At 37.6% G+C, this 26,447-nt stretch overlaps 2 protein-coding genes across 11 annotated transcripts in view; one reads left to right on the top strand and one right to left on the bottom strand.

The window, feature by feature from the left end:
* The window catches only part of RPAP2 (RNA polymerase II associated protein 2), a 100,426-nt gene extending 82,359 nt beyond the window's left edge, over positions 1-18,067 (bottom strand). For all 4 annotated transcript variants that reach the window (XM_066268650.1, XM_066268652.1, XM_066268651.1 and 1 more), the window contains exons 1-6: positions 17,937-18,067; positions 17,162-17,207; positions 13,339-13,453; positions 11,514-11,612; positions 11,271-11,336; positions 8,089-8,177 (exon numbers count right to left, since the gene is read on the bottom strand). In XM_066268650.1, the coding sequence (XP_066124747.1) occupies positions 8,089-8,177; positions 11,271-11,336; positions 11,514-11,612; positions 13,339-13,453; positions 17,162-17,207; positions 17,937-18,009 (488 nt within the window). In that variant the 5' untranslated portion in view covers positions 18,010-18,067. The remainder of the gene's footprint in view (positions 1-8,088; positions 8,178-11,270; positions 11,337-11,513; positions 11,613-13,338; positions 13,454-17,161; positions 17,208-17,936) is intronic.
* A 56-nt stretch (positions 18,068-18,123) lies between these two features.
* The window catches only part of GLMN (glomulin, FKBP associated protein), a 72,103-nt gene continuing 63,779 nt past the window's right edge, over positions 18,124-26,447 (top strand). For 3 of the 7 annotated variants that reach the window (XM_066268659.1, XM_066268658.1, XM_066268655.1), the window contains exons 1-4: positions 18,124-18,214; positions 19,027-19,102; positions 19,533-19,658; positions 25,555-25,671. In XM_066268659.1, coding sequence (XP_066124756.1) covers positions 19,064-19,102; positions 19,533-19,658; positions 25,555-25,671 — 282 coding nt within the window. In that variant the 5' untranslated portion in view covers positions 18,124-18,214; positions 19,027-19,063. Of the gene's footprint in view, positions 18,304-19,026; positions 19,103-19,532; positions 19,659-21,333; positions 21,356-25,554; positions 25,672-26,447 lie in introns of those variants that run through there. The other 4 variants (XM_066268657.1, XM_066268656.1, XM_066268661.1 and 1 more) reach the window with 4 other exon arrangements.

The following is a 26,447-nucleotide window of genomic DNA, read 5'->3' as shown; positions in this document are numbered from 1 at the left end:
AGGTTTAAATCAGAAATCAAAATATATATATGAGCTGAGTGTGAGTGACTAAACCTTTAGAGTGAGTCACTAAACTTTTGAGCCTCAGTTCCACCATCAATAAAATGGGTCATAATACTTACCCAGGGATACTGTGAGGACTGAATTAAATAAGACAGTTTGTCTAAAGTGCAAATGGTCTTATTTGAGAACTTTACCCAATAATGTTCAGCAACCTAAGCACAGAAAAAAAGAATGACATGCAATGGTAGACATGGTAAAAGGTTGAGGGAGAAAGAATCTGGGATTATTTGAGAACAATACTGTAACTGATGACTGTAGAGCTCAAGAAAACAAATTTAATGAGGGTCTGCCAACCCAGTGAATAGAACTGAGGTACAGACAGGGGGTCAAAATGAGGTCACAAAGCACACTCAGGAGTGATAGCTGTAGATGAGATAGAGGTTGTGGTCAGAGGCGGAAAGCTTTTATTTCAAGATCTTGGAGGCAGAATAGTTTTAAATAAGAATGAGGTTGAAGTATGGTTGAATCAAAGTGTCATCAAAATGCAAACATTATTCTAAATCACGTACACAATTTAAGATAATTTTATGAGACATCTCCAACTATACACTTGATATTTTTTGAGACAAACACTGAGTTAAAAGAAAATTCTATCTCTAAAGAAGGTAAAGGTAAAATCAGAATATAGTAAGTGTCTGCTATGTGGTAGGTAGATTTTTTTAAATTGTGATAACATATATAACAAAAATTACCATGTAACTGTTTTAAGTGTTCGATTCAGTGGTATTAACTACACTCACACTGTTCTGCAACTATCACCACCATCCATCTCCAGAACTTTTTCATCTTCCCACGCTTTCTGCTAGGTAGTTTTACATATTATTTCATTTAGTCCTTACATAACTTTTTATAGAGGAGGAAAATGAAGTGTTAAGAGATTAATTGACTTCCTAAGGTCAATACAGGTAACAAGAACTAAATCTAGAATTTGAATTTAGGTCTTTCAAAGTCTAAGCATTTTCTACACAATACTGCCTCTAATCAGAGTCAGAAAAGACTGAAGAAAACTATGAGGATACAACTTTTGCTTAACCCTTCTCTTAAGAACTCAGTATAGTTTATAAGCAACTATTTTTCTTTTTCATTGTTCCAACAATAATTTAAAAAAACTACTCTAAATGTTGTTTGTAGATTATTTTTTGAGTGACCTTAATAGTCTCCTTGACTCCCACTCTATAAACTAGAGATGGTACCCAACAGTAAAATAAACTAAATGTAAATTTAATGAGGTACATATTGAATAAGAAGTTCAATATAAAACTTGTTTTTTCTATGAGCTGTTTTAAAAATGAGGCACCAAGTTGCTCTTTCTCTTCTTCCCTTTCTTAGATGAAATTCAAAAGCTTTTTGTTTGTTAAAAGTGTCATTTCTCTTGTTTCTAAAGTATCTTCTATTCCTTTCAGAATTTATGTTGCCCTGGAGATAATTCTCAACTTAATTGTGATAAGCACAATTAAAAAACCAGAAATAAGTAATCATGTTAATTAAAGAATACCTTAAACTTATTCCTCATAAATATTTTCAAATTATTTTCACTAAAGTACAAATTAGATAATTAATTGTAACTTTAGCAAAGTAAATCTAAAATTAGAAAATGTACCAAAAAATCCTTTTGTATGCCTGGATGTTTGTATGCATATTCCTCACTTAGAATATATATATATATATTACATATGAACCAACAGAAGCAGCAGGCTACAATTGCTCCTTGTAGTGGGAACTTTTCAAATATAATCTGAGACATGTTAAAACCTGTTTCAGAAAGTTTTTATTCTGTACACCAAGCAACAAAGTTAGCTGTTCAGGAAGAGGTTATAGAAGTTGTTCTGTAGAGGTTTTTGGCTTCCGCACCTCCGAGATTACACTATGTTTATTGCCAAGAAGTATGTGTGAAAATCCCCTACTCTGAGCCACATGATGGCGCTTTTAGCTCTGTCAGCATTAACCACTCACCCTAACTTGATCTTTTAAATCAATTTGATTCTCAATATTTGTCCTTCTTAGTTTCAACTCCTGGTTTTTTAGGTTATGATTCAAGAAAGTGCTCCCCTGCAAAGATTTGTCAGAGCCTCCAGTCAACCAAACAGAATTTATAAGTGCAACTACACAACTAGCTAAATGAGCACTGTCTCAGAGAAACAAAACTGTATGTGGTCTGTTTCTGGCCACCAAGTGGGTAAAAAAAATTTCTGACTCACAACATGAGAAGCATCACACTGCATCATGACCCAGACCAAATAGGTCAATGTTTTGTCTCTGATAGGGCATCAGGAGACATTTTGTGTGAAGCACTATTGCTCTCCATGACATTAAGTATATACTCCAGATATTTTTTTCCTTACCTCAAAAATAAAAACGAGGGCCTAGGAAACCTCTAAGGCCCTTTATGACTCCAAAGCCTAGATAAAAATATAGACTTAGAATTCATATATTTGTCTAAATGTTTCTTAAATTTATTTGTACATTTTTTTATAAATCAATGAGATAGTGAGCTTACTATGGTATAAAACAATCTTAGAAAATTTAAGAGACACTATAAATTTAGTATTTTAGAATCCCGTGCATAAGTTTATATTCGCTTTTACAGTAATGTAAGAAAGACCATATTGGGTCATGTTCAGTATTCTATTTCCAAATGGTATGTAAGATCATGATACTCCTGCAGATGTCAACTTCAGGTTGTTCTGGGATTCTTTTTTTTTTTTTTTTTTTTTTAGAGAGGAAAGAGAGAGGGAGAAAGACAGAGAGAGAGAAGGGGGGAGGAGCTAGAAGCATCAACTCCCATATGTGCCTTGACCAGGCAAGCCCAGGGTTTCGAACCGGCGACCTCAGCATTTCCAGGTCAATGCTTTATCCCCTGCGCCACCACAGGTCAACTTCAGGTTGTTCTGGACATAGTATAAAGCATTCCTGGTTTTCCTTCATAATTTAAAAACTTTGATCTAAGCCTTAATCAGTCATCTTCACAGAGTGAAGAGTTCAAATTATTTATGTCCATAACTTTTATTCTAAATTCTTTTTTTTTTTTTTCATTTTTCCGAAGCTGGAAACGGGGAGGCAGTCAGACAGACTCCCGCATGCGCCCGACCCGGATCCACCTGGCATGACCATCAGGGGGCGATGCTCTGTCCCTCTGGGGCGTGGCTCTGTTGCATCCAGAGCCATCCTAGTGCCTGAGGCAGAGGCCACAGAGCCATCCCCAGCGCCCGGGCCATCTTTGCTCCAATGGAGCCTCGGCTGCGGGAGGGGAAGAGAGAGACAGAGAGGAAGGAGAGGGGGAGGCGTGGTGAAGCAGATGGGCGCCTCTCCTGTGTGCCCTGGCCGGAAATCGAACCCGGGACTCCTGCCTGCCAGGCCGACACTCTACCACTGAGCCAACCGGCCAGGGCCTATTCTAAATTCTTAAACGAGACAGACTTCCTTACAAGGGCAAGGTGGTATAACTTCCCTAGTCTTATGCTAATAATTTTAATTTTTATCATTTTTATAAATGAGATATTTCTTTATCTAGAAAACTTTCACTATAGCAGCAGACTTAGAACTGTAAAGCACTAGAACTAAAGGGAACTAAGACCTTAAATGCAACTTTCTACTTTACAAATGAGGAAACTAAGGCTTAGTGTTGATAACAGACTTTTGTATAGTAAAACAAAAAAATCTAAGCCAGATCCAATATAAAAGTGCTCTTAAAACTATACATCAGAACTAAACAATTCAGTGGGCTGCAACCAGCATTTAAAAAAAGTAACAGAGTACAAAATATCAGAGGTTTTTCATGTAGTGAGGATAAATATTATTTCATAAAACTTTTGTGTCAGTTACTATATAGGTATGTTATAACTCATAATGTAAAATGCATTTATTACAGTGGTCAAAAATTTTGGAAGTCATTGCAATAAAATATTAATTCTTTGAGTGGATTTTAAATTTTATCCTTGTTTTAAAATTGATTACTGCTATATAAGTATTTAATAATTAATAATAAAATAATAACCAATATTAGTAATAATTATTAAAATTATTGTGACGATGTATTTATTATGATTCAATATAAGCTAATAAAAATATTTCTATTAAATATTACTATAAATGCTATTTAAAAGAAGCCTTTTTTGTTATACTCCATATCTATTTGAACAGACCTTAAAATATTACAATTCTGTTCAGCTTATATGTGCAACAGCTAAACTTAAAATATTGAATTCTAGACTTCTGGTCATGAGCACACATATATATATCAAACATTCTCTGTGAAAACACAGTGACCTCTAGTGGCTTGACATAATCTTTGCCCATGAGACTTTTTAAGGTAACACTGATGCATCCAGATATAAAATACTGATATGGTCATATATTGAAAAATATTATATATAAATAAGTTCTATAGTCATACTATGTACAATGTGGCAAATGTATATTATAGATTACTCATGGTTACTTCCAATCAAGTGGAATATAATGAAAGAATCCTGGCCAGGTTTGGAATCTATAGCTTAAGAAATCTTCTTACTTTTTCTGAGCTTGACAGAGATTGAATTAAATCATCTGTAAGGACCCTTCCTGCTCTTTAAATTTTTTTTTAAAATTTATTAATTTTTTTTAAGTGAGGAAGGGAAAGGGAGAATATGGAGAAAGAAGGGAAAAAAGGAGAAAGGAGAGAGAGAGGGTGAGGAGGGGAAAGAAGAGGAAAGAGAGTGGAGGGAAGGGGTGAGAAGGGGCAAAGGGGGCAAAAGGGAAAAAGAGAGGGAAGGGGAGAGGGGAGAAAAGAAGACAGGGGGAGGATAAAAAGAGAATCAGAGAGGGAGAAAGAAAGAGACACTGGTTTGTTGCTCCACTTAATTTATGCATTCGTTGTTGGGTTTTTTTGGCAAGAGAGAGAGAGAGATATGAACAGACATGGACAAACAGTAAGGAAGAGAGATGAGAAGCATCAACTAATAGTTGTAGCACCTTAGTTGTTCATTGACCAGCGGACTTCAGCCAAGCCAGTGACCCCCAGCAATCTTGGACTCAAGACAGTGCCCTTGGGCTTCAAGCCAGCAACCTCTGGACTCAAGCTAGTCACCACGGGGTCATGTCTACGATCCCACACTCAAGCTGGCGATTCTGTGCTCAAGCTGGTGAGCCTATGCTCAAGCTGGCAACCTCAGGGTTTCTAACCTGGGTCCTCAGCATCCCAGGCTGACGCTCTATCCACTATGCAACCACTATGCCACTGCCTGGTCAGACCATTGGTTGATTCTTAAATGTGCCCTGACCAGGGATTGACCCTGCAACCTTGGTATATGAGAATGACACTCTATTTAACTGAGCTACCTGGCCAGGGCTTTCTGCTCTTTAATTATGATCCTTTCTTCAATTCATTTTGTATACCAATGTCAGATAAATTATCTTCAAAAACATCTGATGGCTCCCCAGTATTTGAGGATGTACCAAACTTAGCTTGGACCCTTGTTACCTATCATTATCTTCTATTTTTTCCCCAAAATATACCCTTTATTTCAGGTGAGCTAATGTTCTCACTATTTACTTTCAATGCCCCAATCAGTTCACTCCCTACAAGTTTATTTTCTCATATCTACTTATAGTTTTTAATTGTGAAATATTTTATTCTACTTATATAACCAGTCCCCATCAGAATAAGTACAAATTTATTTCACTCATCTATGTATTAGTTTTGCCATCCTGATGAGATTTAAATTTAAACTCACAGGTTGAGTAATATACATGTGTATAATCTGCCAGATACTAAGCACATAGTATACATGTTGAATGTAAATTCAGTTGATTAGCTTAGATTAGGGAAACCAAGGCCATTTCATCTTTTTTTTTTTTTTTTTTTTTTAAGTGAGGTAGGGAAGGGCATAAAGGTAAGGTAGAATTTTAAGAACCACAAATATAAACTGACAGGGCTCCATATTTTAAGGAAAGTGATAGGGCTTCAAATGCCTGTGTTTAGGCATTCTAAACATAGGATGGTAAGATTTTAGGAAAAGGTTATAGGGAAGAACTGTTTTAAATTAGCTAAAGGATGTAACAATATAGATATCTGAAGAAAACAGATGACAGGAAAGGTAGTTTGGTAAATGGTTTTGAAGCATATATGATGATCAGCTAAATGAAAGGGCTAAATTTAAGAAGTAGAGATGATATCTTTGGAAGTAAAGTTAAAGATAATGTAAGAAAACACTGGTTTTAACGGTGGGAAATGGTTGCTGACATAGGGCTAAAGAGGCAATGGGTGAAAGAAATATAAAGAAACGAGAAAAAGGGTAACAGTTTGAAAGGTGCTCTTAGCTTCCCAGTCAACTTGGAAAATGCTAACACCTTTTATCTTCCAAACAAGAAAGTCATATATATAGGCTGGTGGAGAAATGATGAACAATTTAGTCTTATGCTTAATTCAGTTAACAAAGGACATAGGGTGGTATGCATTACATATTTTAAGCCCCACAGGAATAGATCATCAGGCAAAGGTGTCTGCCAATAAAGATACTGTCATCAGTACAATTGATGCTAGTTCAATCTACAGTAGCATCATATTACACTGTGCACCAGATTAAGACTAAGGGTTTTGTTTTGTTTTTTAGGCAGTTTCATAACTTGCATCTCAGTACATTTATGTCATTGACTTTATTTAGCACAGATCCTATTTTACCACAAACACCACTGTCTTGTGTTGTTATAATATTCTCTATCAAACATGAATTGCTTGGTACATTATCTCATTATTTAAGCCTTGGTTAGGAATTTTTAGACAATTTGGTATAATTATATAACATTAATTTTGTTACTGTTTTTATATTATTATGCCATTTGCCCTGCAATAATAAATTTTCTCTCAGATTCAGCAACTAATAAAATGTTTAAACATTTACCAATAGGCAAAATTCTAGAAATGTCCATAACTTTTTTGCTATAAATGACTCTCAACTGGGATTTTTAAAAGTTATACAATATTGCACTGCTTTTGAATAAAAATTGAACAAATTAGTAACCTGAACTTTTTACTCTTAGTACATAGTTTCCTAACAAACAAGAGTTGAAATGGATCCTAAGATCCAATATTTTCTGAAAAATATTTAACATTCTTAATCCAGGCAGGACTATTATATTAATAGAAGTATTAAAAGAAGTAACTGGCCAAAAGCACCTTTCTATTTACCAGATGGGATGCTGTTGGATTTAGGAATTTTTGAATAAAGCCAATTAAATCTTTAAAAAAGAAAAACAAGAAAAAAAGAAAGAAAGAAAGAGAGAGAGAGAAAGAAAAAGAAAGAAAAAGAAAAAGAAAAAGAACAGATGTAGCTGGAAGCAAAGTTGGAAAGGAGGAAAGAAGAAGGAAGAAAGGAAGGAAGGGAGGGAGGGAGGGAGGAAGGGAAAGAATAAATAGATGTAGCTGGAAGCAAAGTTCAAGTTTTGTGATTAAAGCTAAAAAACAAACAACATTTTATGCACTATAATTTTCTGATTTTAAGTATGAAACCCTAAATAGCTATGCTTAAAATATAACCATTTCCCTACAATTAAAAGGTATACAGTGGTGCCTGACTAGTGATGGCGCAGTACACTGAGCACTGACCAGGGATACTGAGGTCCCAGGTTCGGAACCCTGAGGTCACCAGCTTGAGCGTGGGATCATCTTGCTTGAGTGCGGGGTTGACTGTGGGATCATCAACATGATTCCATGGTCACTGGCTTGAAGCCCAAGGTTGCTGCTTAAGCCCAAGGCTGCTGCTTGAGCCCAAGGTCTCTGGCTTGACCAAGGTGTCACTGGCTCAGCTGGAGCCCTCTTCCTTAGCCAAGATACACATGAGAAGCAATCAACGAGTAACTAAAGTGCCGCAACTACTGGTTGTTGCTTCTCATCTCTCCCCCTTCCTGTCTCTGTCTCTCTCCTGCTAAAAAGTAAAACAGAATAAAATGTATACAGTGGTAACATTCCAAAGATGACTAGACCTATGTATACCTCAAAAGCAGAATAAAACTTTTCAGAATAAACATATATATAATTATTTAAATTACCTTTCTTCTTCTCGAACCCACAGTGGAGTTTTAGGAATTTGTGCTTCAAACCACTTAGATGCTTTATAACAAAAATTGCTGCAAAAACACTGAAAAAAATGTTATATAACCAGTTAGTTTTTTTTATTGTGAAACACAACATATATACAGAAGAGTTATAAAATAAATGTGTAGGTCAAAGAAAAGAATGAACCCATGAGCCTACCACCCAAGGAAAGAAAGGTATAGTACCCTGAAGGCCTCTTTGTGCCCCTCCCTGATGGCATCACAGTTCACATTCCCTGGTGGTAACCACTATCATAAATTTTGTTGTTCAGTTTCTTGCTTTCCTTTAGTTTTGCTACCTATATTCTTATAAACTCTATCATTCAGTTTGCTTACTTTTAAACTGTGTCTAAAGGAAATCACATTATTATATTGTATATATCCTTATCGTTTCTTGTTCCACATTATGTTTTTTGAGATTCATTTACAGAGATGAAGCTAATTCATTTACACTATTTGAGTACTCTACCCTTTATTTATTGTTTGTGGACTACTGAGTTGTTTCTAATTTTCTTGCTATCACTACTTGTTACCAGTGTTACTATGAACCTTTTTTTTTTTTACAACTTTTAAAATTAAAGTGTGGTAAAATATGCAAAATTTACTACCTTAATCATTTTTAAGTGTATAGTTCAGTGACATTAAGTACCTACTCACTGTTGTGCAACTATCACCACCATCCATGAAGAAATCGCATCTTGTAAAACTGAAATTCTGCACCCATTAAACAGTAACTCCCCACTTATGCCTCCTCTGAAAACCACCACTCTACTTTCTGTCTCTATGAATTTAAGTATTCTAGTTACCTCATATAAGTGGAATCATGATTTGTCCTTTGTGCTGGCTTGTTTCACTTAGCATTTCTTTAAATTTCATCCACATTATAGCGTGTGTCAGAATTTCCTTCCCTTTTAAGTTTTTAAGGGTAATAGTCCATTTTATGCACATACAGGACTTTGTTTATCCAATTAGGAAAATTCATGGACATATATGGTCTACCAGAAAGTTCTGTCCGTTTTTGGAATAAAACAAACTACAAATTTTTCTTACCGTCAATAAACTTTATTAAGTAATATAATTGCCATTATTATTAATGATTTCTTGCCAGCATGAGGGCAATTTGTATATCCCATTTTTGAAAAACGTTTTATCTTTTGATGCGAAAAATTGAACCAGTGCTTGTTTGATATCTTCTTCATTTTTGAATTTTTTGCCCTTCAAAAAATTTTGTAAGGACAAAAACAAGTGATAGTCGGAGGGTGCTAAGTCCGGGGAATATGGTGGATGTGACAGACATGCTTCTATAGCATTTCTTCCTTGTTGAAATTCGTAAAAATTACAGTGGCGTAAATGAACTTTATCAGTAGCCATGGGTACACTATCGCTTCACACATAAGACTAACGTGAATCAATTTTGTTTTAGTTAATTTGCTACGTCAGTATGTATACATTAAGTGATAAAAATAGAGAGGCACACATGCGCCAAATAAACATGTGCTTACATGTCGAAACTTGTTGTGATAGAGACAGAACTTTCCGGTAGACCTTATACATACTTTTGCACATGAGCAAGAATTACCTTTGGATATATAACAAAGAATAGAAAGGCTTGATCATAAAGAATATGCACATATGACTTTAGTAGATAATGACAAACAGCTTCTCAAAGACATTGTACCAATTTTTACTGTATTTGACCAGCAGTATCTAGTTACTAATATTAGCAGATTTTTATACTTTTGTTAATTTGGAGGCTGTGAAAACATAACTCAATATGTTTTATTTGCTATCTTTCTGATTACTGATAAGGTGAGTACCTTTTCATACTTTCATCAGTTCTTCTTCTTCTTTTTTTTTATGAGGAGGGGAGATAGAGAGACTCCTCCATGTGCTCTCACTGGGATTCCCCAAGCAAACCCTGTGTGGGGCTGATGTTCAAATCAACTGAGCTATCCTTAGCATCTGAGGCCAACGCTTGGACCAATTGAGCTATCCTCACTGCCTGGAGCCAAGGCTAGAACCAATTGAGCCACTGGCTGAGAGAGAGAGAGAGAGAGAGAGATAGAAAGAGAGAGAGAAGGGGGAGAGAGAGGGGAAGAGAAGCAGATGATTGGTTCTCATGTGTGCCCTGAGCAGGGATCAAATCTGAGATGGTCACACATTGGGCTGATGCTCTATCCACTGAGCCAACCACCTAGGGCCCAAATTTTTTTTATAAAATTTTTCTATTAGGTTGTTTCTCTTTTTCTTATACAGTAGATTATATGTTTTGGTTATGAACTGTGGCCAGATATAGAAGAAATACAATTCCTTCTGATTTGGAGCTTATCTTTTCATTCTTTTTTGGTAACTTCTAGGAAGAAAATATTTTTAATTAAAAAAAAATTTAATTTATTGATTTTAGAGAGAGAATGGAGAGGAGGGGGAGAGAGTGGGGGGGGGGGGAGAAAGATTTGTTGTTCCACTAATACATTCACTTGTTGATTCTATACATTATATGCCCTGACCAGGATCAAACCTGTAACCTTGTTGTATCAGGATGATGTCGACCAACTGAGCTACCTGGTCAGGCCTAACCCTTTTTTATTTTAATGTAGAAAAACATCAATTTTTCCTCTACAGTCTATAATTTTTTTACCTTATTTAAGAAACTTTCTCCAGTCCAAGTTTACATTTTCCCATACTGTCTTTGAAAAGGTTTGTCTTTTACAATTAGGTCCTTAATTAACGTAAAACTGATCTTTGTATGTACACTGAGATAGAAGTCAATTTTCATTTTTTACATATGGATAATTAATTGTGCCAGTACTATTTATTAATTCATTCTTTCTCCAATGATCTATAATATTCTTATTGTCATAAATGAAGTATCCACATATGTGGTATGTTTTTTATTTTTTTGTTGTTCTATGATTTACTTGCCTGAATTTGTCCCAATAAAAACTTTTAATTTTTAAATGTTCAAGTACTAATTAAGGCGTAAGCAAAGAGTTTTTAAAACATCTTGAATGAAATATCTATAAATAAAAAACTTTTAATGTGCCTATTTTCTAAAAGGCAAGATCTTCAAGGTATTTTTAGAATTTCACTTAATATATTAAAATTTAACTGTCATTGAAAATAGACTTTAAACTTACCTTTCTTTCAGTAATATCATAAACTTTATTGGTTTTGGTAGAAATTTTATATTTCTGTTTTGGTACCTAAAGAAAAGAAAGTACAGCTTATAAAAAAATTCAAGTAATAAATTTGAATTTATGTTACAAATTATCTATATATCATGTTATTAGTTCATGACTTCAGTTTCACTTCTTGTTCCTTCTATAAAGTGTTTTGTTAAATATAAACATTAAATGTTTATAGTTAAAAAAATTACTTACAATTCCTAGCTTCTTGTGACATAAGGGATAACCACAGAGTTTGATAATAGAACGTTCATCAACAACGTCGCTGTAGTGACCAGGTGTGATAAACTTCCCCTGTAATGAAAAAAAAGGGGCACCCCCCCCCCCAGATTATTGGAAAAAGTTCATTTATCAGCTCTCTAGGCTCCATAGATCACATTTGAAAACACAAAGATAATAACAGTGCCTATCTCATAGGTTTGATGTTAGAATCAGAGGAAAAATACAGAAAAAGAACTTAGAAAAGTGCTTGAAATATAGTAAGTACTCAAAAAATGTTAATAATTATTTAAAAAGAACAAAAACAAAAAATAAACTTCTGCCACAATAGACTATGTGCCTTTGTAGATTATATAGTTCCTGAAATAATTGAGGCAGGAGGAAGAAATGGTGCTATAGTGATTGATATGCCAAAGCAAAATACTGATAGTATATTATTTTTTAAAAGTATCATTCAAAAAATAAACCCCATAGAATAAAAGATATAATTTTACCTATTTTTAAAGCATGATCTTAAAATAACAAATATAACAAAGGTGACTCCTGAACAAATTTTTGTGAAAAATCTTTCAGTTTCTAAAAATCTGTACAGGAGAATGGTGAAGTGATAGATATAAGGTAACACCAAGTTTTTTCCATTGACATCTCACTTCCTGAGATTATTTTTGAAGAAGTTTTTCTGTTTTTGCAGGGACGGAAAAACTTTTTATTGAGAATGGTATAAGGTACTTGTTTCTTTTTTGTTTTGTTTTGATTAAGTGAGAGGCAGGGAGGCAGAGAGACAGACTCCTGCATGTGCCAAGCAATATCCACAAGCCTCCTACAGGGTGATGCTCTGCCCATCTGGGGCTGCTGCTCTGTTGCTTGGCAACTGAGCTATTTCAGTGCCTGAGGCAAAGCATTGGAGCCATCCTCAGCACCTGGGGTCAAACTACTCTGACCATTCAAGCCATGGCTGCGTGAGAGGGAGAGGGAGAGATGGAGAGGGGGTGGAGAAAGAGATGGCTGCTTCTCCTGTGTGCCTGGATCGGGAATCAAACCTGGGACTTCCACACACGAGGCCAAGGCTCTACCTCTGAGCCAACTGGCCAGGGCCAGTACTTGTTTCAAATGAAGCATTTCAGGTCTGTGTTTGTCTTTAGAGTATCATGGTATGCAGATTCTGATACAGTTACCTATATCAAGTTATATATAATCATATTTATATTCCAGAGATTTAGAAAAATCTCTGAGTCACAGTAAGGATTACCTTTGTAACAGAAGTTCTGAGTTTTAATTTTCAATTTCTTTTTTCCTCTTAAGGATTATGATCATAAAATGTACATTTTCATTTAAAATTTTAACACAATAGAGCTGTTAAAGAAAAAAAAAATGCAGATTATACTTTTCTTTTTAAGTGTTAAAGGATAAAGGATCTATAGTTGAGGTTTTCAAAATACCCAAATTAATGGAATTACATTAACAAAAGTAATCTCTTTAAAAACTAAAACAGATCAACCTACAGAATACAGAAAATGACATTGGGATAATTAGTGCAAATGATGAAAATCAAGTGAGATTAGCAGTCTGGTTAAAACAACTACTACAAAGGGGTAAAACATGTATGTTATTTTCATTAATATATTTAAAATCTTTACACAAGAAATGTATAAATGATTTTTTTTAAATGCACGAATTATATAGCATGTTACCTATATGTGGTGACTAAACAGAGTCAAAGATTTCAAGAGTGCAAGTAAATTTCATGTTGCACAGATTTAATATTTTTCTACCACAAAAGTAGTAATTTGTGAACACATACACACTCTCTTAAGAATTCTTCTGTAATATTCTCTTCTAAAAGCTGTTCAACAATATGCAGAGCTTTTCTCTCAAACTCAATCTTCTTTCTCACTGTCTCTTCTAGTTCTGCTTTCCTAAAATAAAAATAATTATTTAAAATTTAAAAATTATTGTACTTAAAAGTTTTATCATAGCCTATTTGTTTTAAAATACAACATTAACAACTTGCTATTTTTGCCATTTAAACTTTTTCATGCAATACTTTTCGAAAAATAACCTACTGGTTGTACCGTATACCTAGAAAGTCAGCCAGATTTCCCGAACCCAGAGCACAAGGAAGAACTTAAGAAATTCCTACAGAAAAGAAAATGGGGTGAAAATTTTTTGCCAGTTAGAGTTTATACTGTATTACTTTTGTGTATACCTAAAAAGGGATGCTTTTCCACTGAAGTCTTTAAAAATAAGAAGAGATTATCCTGACCTGTGGTGGTGCAGTGGATAAAAGCATCAACTTGGAACACTGAGGTCGCTGGTTTGAAACCCTGTGCTTGCCTGGTCAAGGGACATATGGGAGTTGATGCTTCCTGCTCCTCCCCCCTTCTCTCTCTCTCTGTCTCTTTCTCTCCTCTCTCTAAAATGAATAAATAAAATCTAAAAAAAAAAAAGAACTTAAAAAAAAGTAAAAAGAGATAAGAGATGAAAAATATAATTTTGGCTGTTCTTACAAGTAAAAATTTATTTTTGTCAAGTCTCAAAAGTTAGCAGATACCCAGTCTGACAGGACAGAGTCATATTTGCAAAGAAGCGTTTACTTAGTTTTGCTCTAAAGTCTTATTAAATAACTATATTGATATGATTATAGTTTAGGATGACAGCATCTTCCTAGGAAGGCGGGTCCTTGTCCTAGCACCAATGGAACTGTCAGCCTTTGCTTACCCCACACATTATGAAATATAAAAACAGAGGCTATCAAATCAAACAATGGCCCTAGAACAGTGGTTCTCAATCCTAACTGCACATAGGAATCACCTGATGAGATTTTTAAAGAAGATACTGTGCCCAGATCCCACTGCAGGCCCATTAAGTCAGGATCTCTGAAGAAGGAGCCTGGTTATTTGTGTTTCCTTAAAGTGCTCTAGTCTTAGTGTGCAACACTAATCACTGTCACAGGACCAAAGATACCAACTATCTTGGTGAGGTATTTGCTCCTTTCTTACACTGGTTTCTACCTGCCTACAAGAACAACCTTTACTGGCCTCCTGGAACTTGACCTGGCTCTCTTATTTGGACCTAGAATGAACTCACCTTTTCTCTCTACCTTCAAATTTTTAGAGTCTTAATTCTTTACCTAGAGCAATATGTTTTACAAAACAATTTGGAGGCCTGACACAGGCTTGCCAACTATAAACAAATAAGGACATTAAATAAGAAAAAATTTACAACTAATAACTGTTTTCTAATCACTTCATAAAGGCAATGCTTACATCGAAAAAGTATAAAAGACATGAACACAGATTAAAAGGCAGTTTTTTACACTGACTATATCTGGCTTTATGAAAAACATTATTTTATTTTTCTCACTTTACTGCCTGCCAATGAAAACTATGTCATATACTATGATCAGTACACAACCTGCATTAGGAATTGCTGATTTAAGCGTTAACTATTTCAAACTGCCATGCTCCTCTTTACTGATGGATACCTACTTCCCATGGACAGCCAAGTCTCACAGCTGCCCAGCATTCCTTTAGAGTCTTAAATCAGAGCTACAGCTTATGTAAATTATATCTGCCAATATTTACCATAGTAAGATTAAAAGTGAGAAAATTTTAAAACAATTATTGATTAATAATATACCTACCCATTACATGTTAACTTATAAAAATATTTATTGTGAAGAATGGAATTGTTTTATATTTTTGCAAAGTTCTTTAATTTCTGGCTTAAAAGTAGTCACCTATATTGAAAGTAGAAGTATTTTGCTGTTGGAATAAGTTAATAAAGGATCACTGTTGGGAAAATAGCTGTTAGGCTTGCTCGCTGGTTCACCGGCTGTAAGCACATAGCTTGATTATTGAGTGAGCACATGGCAGAGGCACATGTGCATAGCCTATGTAAGGCTATGGGTGCTCGCACTCAGTGTGGATTGCAGAGGGTGAATGCTGGATTTCCTGCCTGCCACTGAGCGGGGCCGTTTTGCTGTTTGTTTATCAGAGGGTTTTCCCTGCCTGTTTACTCATCCACAGTTGCAAGAATTTATTAAACAGGAATGGCCCAACACTTTCTGGCTCTGCAGTTTCTCTACTGTCTGCCCAAATCCAAAGCGGATCTGCTTGGCCTAGGCCACTGACATTACACTTACTCACCTCAACATCTGTTTTGGTTATCCCCATAAATTTTCACTGTTTCATCATCTTGGATGATCTGCTCAAAATACATTTCATCTTATCTATATTCCATAAATTGTAGTGCTTAAAATAAAATAGCACCTCCTTAGGTTGGTGGTCATATCAGTGTTGAAGAGAGTAGCAATATTTCTTAAAGCTAAGTCAGTACAACCATGCTGCACCACAGGGAAATACAAGTATTCCCATTTCAGTTCACTTCACTTTACTGCAGTTGACAGATATTGTGTGTTTTACAAATTGAAGGGAAGACCCTCTACCAGCAAAAAGATGATGACTTGCTTTATTGCGGTGGTCTGGAACTGAACCTGCAATAACTCGGAGATTTGCCTGTACTCTCCAAAGCATATCTCATATTCATCCAATTTCTCCATTCCAAATGACCACCATACCTAACAGCTTAAAACTTTTTGAAATGTAAATTTTATCACTTTATTAAAGTTTTCCCATTTGCATGTAGAAAATCTAAATTTCTCACCATAGCTGACCAGGTACTAAATGAATGGAATCCTGGCTTTCTAACTCTTTCCAATGATCCTTTCTTACCTTGCTCAGAATGCTACACAGCACCCTGGGCATCCCTCCTCTCTTTAGACTAAACCTTTTCCTGTTGCACATACTGCCACCCCTGGCTGGAGGTCTCTCCTCACTACTCTGGTTAATGACTACTTAGCCTTCAGGTCTCAGCTGAATAATTATTAGTTTCTGAGAAGCCCTCCTCTGAAAACCTGCCACTCTCCCTGCCAACCTCCAGCTAAATTAGACTCTGGTTATGAGTTCCTCCTCCTTTACAGCCCTCATCACAATTTGTAATTATATATTTACTTGTGATAATTTAATTGGTATTTCACTGTTCCACTACATAGGATTTGTTTTATGCCTATTCTGCTCAAAACCATATCCTCAAGCACTGATAATTTTTGAAAGACTAACATAATGCCAAAACCAGAACTTCATAAAATATCATAGATATGTACTTCTCTATTCAAACTCATAGACTATTCCTTTCTAGAAACCTTTTGTGACAGAGACAAATCTTGCCTTGTTAGGATAAGCCAAGAGACAATACACGACAACTTTCTGCTGAAAATATGGGCATAATGTAAACAAAGAATAGAAAAGGTTTCTTGGGGGTCTCTGGCATATAAAACACAAAAAGGTGAAAGTGTCCAAAAAGGTGGAAATTCAGGTGGTTAATTCAGGATTGTTTATTCCCACAGACACCTTTCTACAGATACTCATGCTTTCACCAGCAATCTCCAAATGTCTGATTTTGGTACTCCTGATGGAGTAGGACGATGGAATGAATGGTCTACGTGAGGATCTCCCCCTTCTCATATGAATTTTCTTGCAGCCATCATTGTTTTTTTTTTAAATACTTCATTTAATAAGAAATAAACAGCCAAGAGAATGCAGTTGTTCAAATAGTTCTTATACCTTTTGGAGGCATCTTCTTGTTTCAAGGTATTTGTTTGTTTAGTACCTAAAATTTAAAAACAAAAAACAGTAGGTCAAGTTCAACCCAAATACACTACGTTACAGGATAGTTTCCTGCCCAAATAAACTGTATCATCTTTTCTTCTTTTCCACATATTCCACTTCCAATCCCATGTGTAAATCAAGTGAAATAAAACGGGAATCCAATTTGTTTTTGTAAATTAATTATTCCCAAATTGTTTCTGGTTAACATGTATCTCTTTCGGAGTTGAATTTTCTCCTGTAAACATAGTCGCAGCACTCCTGAAAATCTGAGATCTGGGTACTTTCAGGGGTAACCTCTCTCCGTCCCCCAAATACTCATTCACTTCCGGGTAAGAGGGGAGGAGGTCCTCCAATGGCCGAGGGAACCGGCCACCGAAGCAGCAGGACGACTGGAAGGAGGATGAGTGCTAGGTCCAAGGGCCGTTGTCCATGGCCTGCCGACGCTGCCCTGGTCACCTGCCCACCTAGGAGACCCCTGCTCTCGGCTCCCAGGCCCTTTCCCTCAGGGAGGGGAGCACAGCCCATCCTGGGGACAATCCCGGCGTCGAGTGCGGGGGTCCGGCCGGAGTCTTTCCCAGGAGGCGCGCGGACGCGGTGGGGCGCTCTCGGTCCCTCGGCGCCGGGACCTACCGCCCCGGGCAGCCTGCGGGAGCGCCCAGCGCGCCTTAGTCTGCACCTCCCGAGGGCTCGTTCTCAGGGTCCCACGGTGGGATGGGCCCCTTATGCCTACCTGCCGCGTTCCGGGAGGCGCGGCGGGGTCCGGCCTGGCGGCGGGCGGAGGGCTGCCCGGCAAGTTCAGCCATCCGGAGCGTCGTCAGAGGGTCGGGCGGCCCAGGTGTTTCTCGCCGAGGCTGCGTCTGCCTTGGCGGCCGCGCCTCCGTCCGAGGCTGCGTCTCCCTCCGAAGCCCCGCCTCCCCCGGCGTAGCGCGCGGCGGGCGGCGCGGGGCGGGTAGCAGCCTGAGCGGCCGGCCGAGACGGAAGAGGACGCCCAGGGCGAGGGGTCCGCCTGTAAGTGGAGGCGGAGGAGGTCCCGGGCGCGGTGGCTCGCGGCGGGCCTGGGGCCGCAGAGAGGCGGCGCCGCGGGCGGGCTAGGCCCGGTGAGGTGGTGGGGCGCGAACGCCGAGGCGCGCGAGAATGGGGAGAAATGGCTTCTTCCCCAGGATGCCGCCCGCACGCGCGCGGAGGTTGTACCCGCCCAGAGCGTGCAGCTTTGGGGACCCGCGGACCCGCGCCCCTGCTGCGGGGCTGTGGCCGAACTGTGGCGCCGGGGTAGGGGGCGGGCTGCGGGGTCGGAACGGGGCTCCCCCGAGGGCCGCCGGTTAAATTTGGCTGGATCTGGCTGGATCTCTTAAGGGGATTGCCACTATCACACTTGGGGTTTAGGGCATCTGAACTTCACCACCTCTGGGTGAGTTGTGACTTCAGTTTTTGTCAAGTGAGACATTAAAACTCCCTATTGATTAGAATTGATTTTAGGCCCGACTTTTGGAAATGTTTTCAGAAATGAAACACTTTGCTTTTTTAAATGGACTTTGCATAATCCATATTTGCGATCCCCTTGGGTGTGCTCGAGGAGGATATTTTTTCGGTTGTATCTTTCAGAACTACACTAAGCAGAAAAAAAACATTATGCTTAACAAAACCTAAAAGATGTAACAGGAGGTTATTTTTTAAAAGATAGATTTTTATTTAATTACTAACTTTAAGTAAAAACATTTCAGCTTTAAAACTTATTTATTGTAGTACTAATTCGTCAGAATATGACATTAATATTTAATGTAATATCTTTGATAGTAAACCGTGTGCTTTATATTAATTAGTACGTTTCAGCATTAAAAATAGGAAAAATAACGAGGAATGGCTGTGGAAGAACTTCAATCCATAATAAAGAGATGTGTAAGTAATTTTTTCTTTTTGTAAAGTTAAATACCTTTCAAAATATGGGAAGGGTACAGATTATTTTTAATTACGTTTGCGGTCACTTAAATTGTTTATCTTCTTTAATCCTTGCCCTTTTTTGACCTGTGAATAAATAGCATGTGGATGGGAAGGCAGATTGGATTATTTCTCCACATGACATACTCATCTAAATAACCTTAAACTTTTTAAATACTGATCCTTACAAGATTTGTTTGACACAGTGTGAATTTCTAGGTCATTCATTTATTATTTGTTAGGCTAACCCTAATTTTCATACATATGCTTATGTGCAGCTTACCTAGAATTAAACAGATTCCCTTTTGTCAGAGATAAAATAAATCAGGTAATTACTTGAATTTTTATTTGCCTGAACATGTTTGATTTTTGTTTATTTTGGTTTTGCCAGCAAATCTTAGATGAGCACGACTTTAAAGAAGAAGATTTTGGCTTTTTTCAGTTAGCAGGCCAAAGATGCATAGATGAAGGGCACATAGACCAGCTGTTAGAAATTATTCAAAATGAAAAGAATAAGGTAAGTATGATCTTTGTGTATACTTTTCTGTCTTTATGGGGAAAAGAAAAGATCCACATTATACAATTATTCATTCATTCATTTATTCATCAAACATTTAAGAATCACCTTAAATTTCCACAATAGAAAACGGGAAAACAAAAAAGGAATTAGGACTATGCATATACTTTAAGGTACTTTACAGTCTGGTGGAAGAGATAAACGTAAACAATTAGCAGTACAGGGGCAGAATAACTGAAAACTGCTATAGTTGAAGTATAATTAAAGTGCATTAGAAGTGCAGGGATTACTTCTGGTTAAGCACCAAAAGTCGCATTTGGATCATTAATTTACATTGAGAAATATCAATCTCAGGCAGGTTAGATACTGATTTTTGGTGATTAGCACATTGTATTCTTCCAGCCAGATGTATATAGAAAACCAAATATCAACTAAGATAATATATATATATATTGTATAATATTTTGACAGGGGGAGAGCTGGATACCTTACTGACCAATACCATCTAGCTACAATTAACTGAGATACCATTCTTCACAAATGGGAAAGGATGTTTTTGGGATCAGAAACAACTTATTTTCAGACTCTGCCAGATTTTGTGTCCTTGGACTTCTTGCACAAGGGAAGACGGTTCCAGGAACACTTTCTCATTTATAGTGCTGTTTATTGATACAGAAGTTTTCTTTGTTGCACTCACATCTAGTTAAGCTGATTTTGTGATTATATCTAGGGCACCTTGATTGTATTTGGGAGATTCCTAAAACTTGTGATCACACATTGTTGTAGAGCAGGGGTCTCCAAACTACGGCCCAGTGGGCCACATGCGGCCCCCTGAGGCCATTTATCCGGCCCCCGCTGCACTTCCAGAAGGGCCACCTCTTTCATTGGTGGTCAGTTAGAGGAGCACAGGATGCATCCGCACCCTGTGCTCCTGGAGTACTGTATTTGGTGGCACCGCAAAGTGTGGCGTCGCTCATGTACAGTACTACTTCCGGTGATGCAGGACGCACACGTTATGGCTCCTGAAGCACGTCATATCACTTGTTACGGCTAGCAGTGACAAATATGGAACCGGACATTGACCATCTCATTAGCCAAAAGCAGGCCCATAGTTCCCATTGAAATACTGGTCAGTTTGTTGATTTAAATTTACTTGTTCTTTATTTTGAATACTGTATTTGTTCCCCCCCTTTTTTTTTTACTTTAAAATAAGATATGTGCAGTGTGCATAGGGATTTGTTCATAGTTTTTTTTATAGTCCGGCCCTCCAGCAGTCTGAGGGACAGTGAACTGGCCCCCTGTGTAAAAAGTTTGGGGACCCCTGTTGTAGAGCCTCTTAATAGTTTAAAGGGCTTACCTCTTTTTTATTTAAAAAGTTTTTTTTAAAAATTAGGACACTATTTAAAATGTTTGTTTTTGATGTACTTACAGTACTTTTGTAACCCAAAATAAACTAAATTTAATGTTTTCTTTAACTCCTTGATTTTTTCCCAATTGCATTTTCAGTGCTTAATCTTTGAAAATACCTTACTCTTTGTTAATAACGATACAATTAATAATAGCTATTATTGAGTATTTACCATGTACCAGATGCTGTCTTAAGTGCTTTACAACTGTTGACTCATTTAGCCTTTTCAGAATCCTATAATGTACTACTATTAAATTCATTTTGTAGGTAAGGAAACAGTTGCTGAAAGGTAAGTGAATTGCCCAAAAGTAACTCAGCTTTTATGTGACATCCAGGATTCAGACCTGTGCAGCCTGGTTTCAGAGCTCTTAACCACTTTGCTCTGCCTCCAGTTAGTACCAATGGTGCTTGTAAGGAAGTTTTAGAGTAGACTAGAGGGGACTCATTGATTGTGGGGGTAAGAGAGAGTGAGGCGTCAGAGATGGTAGGTTTCTAGCCTTAGAGGATAAAACATCCAAAACAGAAGAAGACAACGTAAGAAGAGGAGAAAGTTTCCTGAAGGAAAACAAATAAGTTTACTTTAGAAATGGTTATGAGTTTAAGGTGTAGCAGGCAATTGAAAAGCAGTTTAGCGCTCAGGAGAAAAGTAGGAGATTAAGATGTAGATTTGTGCATAATTTAGAGATCAGGCGATTGTGATAGATTTAAGCATAGTGAGGCTTACCTAGTCTTAATAGGTTGAGAATCACCTTTTTTTTTTTTTTTTTTTTTTTTTTTTTTCATTTTTCTGAAGCTGGAAACAGGGAGAGACAGTCAGACAGACTCCCGCATGCGCCCGACCGGGATCCACCCGGCACGCCCACCAGGGGCGACGCTCTGCCCACCAGGGGGCGATGCTCTGCCCATCCTGGGCGTCGCCATGTTGCGACCAGAGCCACTCTAGCGCCTGGGGCAGAGGCCACAGAGCCATCCCCAGCGCCCGGGCCATCTTTGCTCCAATGGAGCCTTGGCTGCGGGAGGGGAAGAGAGAGACAGAGAGGAAAGCGCGGCGGAGGGGTGGAGAAGCAAATGTGCGCTTCTCCTGTGTGCCCTGGCCGGGAATCGAACCCGGGTCCTCCGCACGCTAGGCCGACGCTCTACCGCTGAGCCAACCAGCCAGGGCGAGAATCACCTTTGTAATGGTCTGCTAAATTCAAAGAATCTTCAGATATTGATAAAAGTTTTTAAAACTGACTACAACTTAATTTTTTTGCCAACTGATGCAGTCAAGATTGATCAAAATTTAGTATTAGTCTGCTTTATGTAAAAAAAATTTTTAGGCCCTGGCCGGTTGGCTCAGCGGTAGAGCGTCGGCCTAGCGTGCGAAGGACCTGGGTTCGATTCCTGGCCAGGGCACACAGGAGAAGCGCCCATTTGCTTCTCCACTCCTCTGCTGCGCCTTCCTCTCTGTCTCTCTTTTCCCCTCCCGCAGCCAAGGCTCCATTGGAGCAAAGATGACCCGGGCGCTGGGGATGGTTCTGTGGCCTCTGCCTCAGGCGCTAGAGTGGCTCTGGTCGCAACATGGCGACGCCCAGGATGGGCAGAGCATCGCCCCCTAGTGGGCAGAGCATCGCCCTATGGTGGGCGTGCCAGGTGGATCCCAGGCGGGCGCATGCGGGAGTCTGTCTGTCTGTCTCTCCCTGTTTCCAGCTTCAGAAAAATGCAAAAAAAAAAAAAAAAAATTTTTAATGTAGCCATATGAATAGTTTTTCCTAAGACACTGTAGTGCAGGGTTTCTCAGCATTGACAACAGTGATGTTTTATAGCAATCCTTATCCCATTAGTGACAATCAAAAATATCTAGATATTGCCACATATACCCTATTTAAAACCTATTGAAAACCACGGGTGTCATGGGGGAAACATGGGCTTTGGAGCCGGACAGACTTCTATGCAACTCCCGGCTCTACCACACGTTAGCTTTTGGACATTGGGCATGTCAGTAATCTCTAAACTCTGGCATTCTCCTCTATCATTTAGGGATAATAATCTTATCCTGTTAGGTTCTTAGTATTAAACAAATTATATCTTATGGATGGTCAGTATTTATTTTCTTTCCTCATAACTATTCACTATTTACATAATGACTGGATACTTCACAGCTGAGATTATATTTGTAAAATAGTTTATCAGTTATTTTTTTAGCTTAAATACACAAAATCATTTAAATTTGGAATTTCTCTTATAAGTTATTCTCAGAGACTCACAGGGTAGAAAAGGAAAGACCTGCTTAGTTGGAAAAGTAGCTCACAGGAACTATACTGCTTACAAAAATTAGAGGATATTTCAAAATGAATATAAAGCTATAAAATATCCCCTAATTTTTGTGAGAAGTATAGTTAGGTTTTAAAAAGCAAGCATAGACTTATAAGTAATGGTAGAATAAATAGTAATTTGGGAAAAAATTAACTATAACATAAATGCCTGATTAGTAAAGACCTAAATATTAAAATCCAGGCCACACAAAAAATAGAATGAAACAGAACAGAATATCAAATCTTTGAAGGAAGGATACTTTGTTACACTTAAAAAGTAACATCTTTCAACCTGTATTTATGAAATACCTGTTTCGTAATAGGCCCTGCCCTAGATGACTAGATGCTGGGAATAGATATAGCAGTGAACAAAAATCACTGCACCTATGGATCTGAAGTGCTAAGGAAGACTGTATAAATGATAAATGAAAATAAAGTGAGCTTAGGGGGTTGGACTGGGCCCAGTGAAATTGCAGAGACTTCAAAGAAGCAAGGGTATAAATTGTGGGACAGTCCAGGAGAAGGGTGTGCCAGGCATAAGAAGTAACTATTAGATACTAAGAGAGATCAACTGAGGTGTCTATTTCATTAGGTGAAAAGCATGATTATTTTGCTACATTTTAAAAGTCAATTTGTCTTTATTTTATGCCATATTTCCAGTATACGTTTTTTTTTTTATTTTTCCACTGATTGAGAGCGAGAGAGAGAGAAGCATCAACTCATTGTTTCATTTAGTTGTTTCGTTTAGTTGTGTTCTTATTGATTGCTGCTTGTATGTGCCCTGACTAGCGATCAAACCTGTGGCCTCCACATGGTGGAACAATGCTTTATCTACTGAACCACCCCAGCCAGGGCATCCAACATAATTCTTAGTGAATAAAAAGAAAGGTGAAATATGGAATATCTTTAAAAAAATTTTTTTTAATGAATGTTTTTAAATCTATGGAGGAAAATTCATTTAAGACCTAAAAGCAGAAAAGGGACCAATGAAAAAAATCAATGTATTCTTGCTATTTAAAAATAAGAACAACCAAAAAGCCAAATAATTATTTGTTGTAAATACACCTAAGTGAATATTAACAATAGGGAGCGCTGCAGATTGAAAATGTCCAGTTAATAAGTGAGCAAAGATGTAAATAAACAGTATTTCCTCTCGTGAACTCTGTGTTCTTGTACCCTAACATATTCTGTTGCTTGTTCTCTAGGATATCTTAAGTCTTATATACCTTTACACGTTGCTGTTGCAGAGTGTCTAATGTATTTCCCAGCCTTCTAGACCTGTCAGACTTCTCTGTTTCTCTAACAAGCCTTAGCTTAGCTATTGCCTATCCTGGGAAACCTCTCTTGTCTTCCCCAGATGGAAGTGACTATTCTTCTATATTGCTGTCATTACCTTATAAGACTAGGGTGATAGAGGATGTATTACTATATTCATTTGTCCTCTTAATACATGTGTTACAAATGAACTCAAGTGTCAACTCTTTGAGGAGAGTTTACTGGTGTTCCTTTCTTTATTTCAAGCATCTAGAATATTTTAGGGACCTGACATGGTACATGCTTGATATATATTGAGTTGAAGTAGAATACAGGCTAGAGAAGTGGAATATCTTCCTGATAGTTTTGAAAATCCGTGGTTTTGAAAATGAATGTGAATCACTAATTATAAAGATAAACTTTTACTTGTGTGGTAAACATTCTGAAATACCTTTGAAATAGAAGCAGTTTATAGGTAGGAGAGATAATTAATGAAATTGCACCCTCTCCTTGTACATAAGTTACATGATTATAATATGTTTAGAGATTGTCCAAGGAACTTTAAAAGGTTCGTGACCATTGGCTGGATTTCTCTATGAGTCAGGGAAGTATCAAATTCTCCATGAAAATTAAGTACTTGCTTATAGTAAGCAAATTAATTTTCTTATGGGAAATAGAGGTATTATTTAAATCTTGAGAAAAACCAATTTACCTGTTTAAAAGTAAAGTCCTATCTGCCTTTTTCAGAGAAAGTATTAAAAATATCTTAAAATATTGCTATCTGTTAATAGCCAACCCTGGGAAATCAATGGTGAGATTTTGTAGGACTTGCTTGCTTCAAGGATTGTATTTAGAGGAAATTCTAAGCTCCTCCAAATTAAGAAAGCTCACTGAGAATCCTATAGATGGCAGTATTTGCTTTACTTTGAAAATGTTATAGGTCATCATCAAGATTATGGGCTGGAATCTTGTCGGTCCTGTTGTTCGATGCCTTTTACAGAATAATAAGGAAGATGATAAAAGAAAATATTTTCTGATGCTTGATTTATTGATAAAGGTAAGTTAACAAAACTAGGTTTTCTGTCACAATATACATCAGTATTTTATAATTTTCTTTAATGTTTAATGCTTGTTTTGTTATTGTTGGGAAAGCTTTTAGTTCATGAAAATATAGGAGGGAACTCTGAAGAAAGGCACAGCCCTATTGATTGGATGAGCAAAGTCCATTTCAGTTTCCCCAGATTTTCTAGACATAAGAATTGTCTAATTTCATCTCAGATCCACTAATTTAGAATTTCTAAGAAGATACCTAAGAAGCCCTATTTTTAATAAGTAGCTTATTATATAGATGTGGAATTCAAAGTTTGGAGATGTAGTTCAAGGCTACACTGATCTTTTGGCAACACTGGAACGAGAATCAAATCTCAGTTCTCTTTGCTCTGTGGTATGTTCCCTAAAAGAATATGAAAAACGTAGAATGCAAGCAATCACATTGAAAATAGGAATAGGGAGTAGATCAGTTGTGACTGATAGCTTTAAAAAGTGACTCCTGGTAAAAGGTTAGTAGAATTATAAGTCAAAAATGATGATCAAGAAAGATAAATCATAGCCCTGTCCGTTGGCTCAGTGGTAGAGCGTCGGCCTGGCGTGCAGAAGTCCTGGGTTCGATTCCCGGCCAGGGCACACAGGAGAAGCGCCCATCTGCTTCTCCACCCCTCCCCCTCTCCTTCCTCTCTGTCTCTCTCTTCCCCTCCCGCAGCCAAGGCTCCATTGGAGCAAAGATGGCCCGGGGCGCTGGGGATGGCTCCTTGGCCTCTGCCCCAGGCGCTAGAG

The sequence above is a fragment of the Saccopteryx bilineata genome, chromosome 3, assembly GCF_036850765.1.
Source record: "Saccopteryx bilineata isolate mSacBil1 chromosome 3, mSacBil1_pri_phased_curated, whole genome shotgun sequence".
Taxonomy (NCBI): Eukaryota; Metazoa; Chordata; class Mammalia; order Chiroptera; family Emballonuridae; genus Saccopteryx; species Saccopteryx bilineata.
This window is presented reverse-complemented; position numbering and strand designations above follow the sequence as displayed.